Below are 462 nucleotides of genomic sequence, written 5' to 3' on the forward strand. Positions count from 1 at the left end.
TACTATGACTTACGCTATTTTACGCTGATTCACACGTATTCATATTCACACGTTTGTAACCTGTTGCTCAAGGGAGGAATCAGAAGCATTATTGTGAGAAACACGAAGAGAGATCCACTTACCCAAATTCACGGGCTGATTGTAATAAAGAGATGGCATCTGCATCAAGGAACTGATGGCGTCTATTTGAAACAGGGATCCGAAAATGACAACGAGAGGATAGAAGAATCGGGTCATGGAATCGGCAGCAATCCAAAGTGGTAGAAGTAACAAGAGAATCAATCCTGGAAATGTCCAAATACACATTATGAGGAATGGCAAAGATCAGAATTCAGAATTCAAGTTCATCAAGATCAGAATTCATTACTCTGAAAGGGGCCATTTGGAAACCAGAACCAAAAGGGCTATTCCACTATGTGGATCTCGTAGCCCCATTTTAGTGATAATATACATACGTATGTT

The 462-nt window shown here is 40.0% G+C and overlaps 1 protein-coding gene across 5 annotated transcripts in view; it reads right to left on the bottom strand.

Annotated features, from left to right (window-relative positions):
• LOC103522298 overlaps positions 1–279 on the bottom strand; it is a 17295-nt gene extending 17016 nt beyond the window's left edge. For all 5 annotated transcript variants that reach the window (XM_017449073.2, XM_008487404.2, XM_008487411.3 and 2 more), the window contains exon 1: positions 123–279. In XM_017449073.2, the coding sequence (XP_017304562.1) occupies positions 123–237 (115 nt within the window). In that variant the 5' untranslated portion in view covers positions 238–279. The remainder of the gene's footprint in view (positions 1–122) is intronic.
• Between the last annotated feature and the right edge of the window lie 183 nt (positions 280–462).

The sequence above is a fragment of the Diaphorina citri genome, unplaced genomic scaffold (genome assembly GCF_000475195.1).
Source record: "Diaphorina citri unplaced genomic scaffold, Diaci psyllid genome assembly version 1.1 scaffold79, whole genome shotgun sequence".
Taxonomy (NCBI): Eukaryota; Metazoa; Arthropoda; class Insecta; order Hemiptera; family Psyllidae; genus Diaphorina; species Diaphorina citri.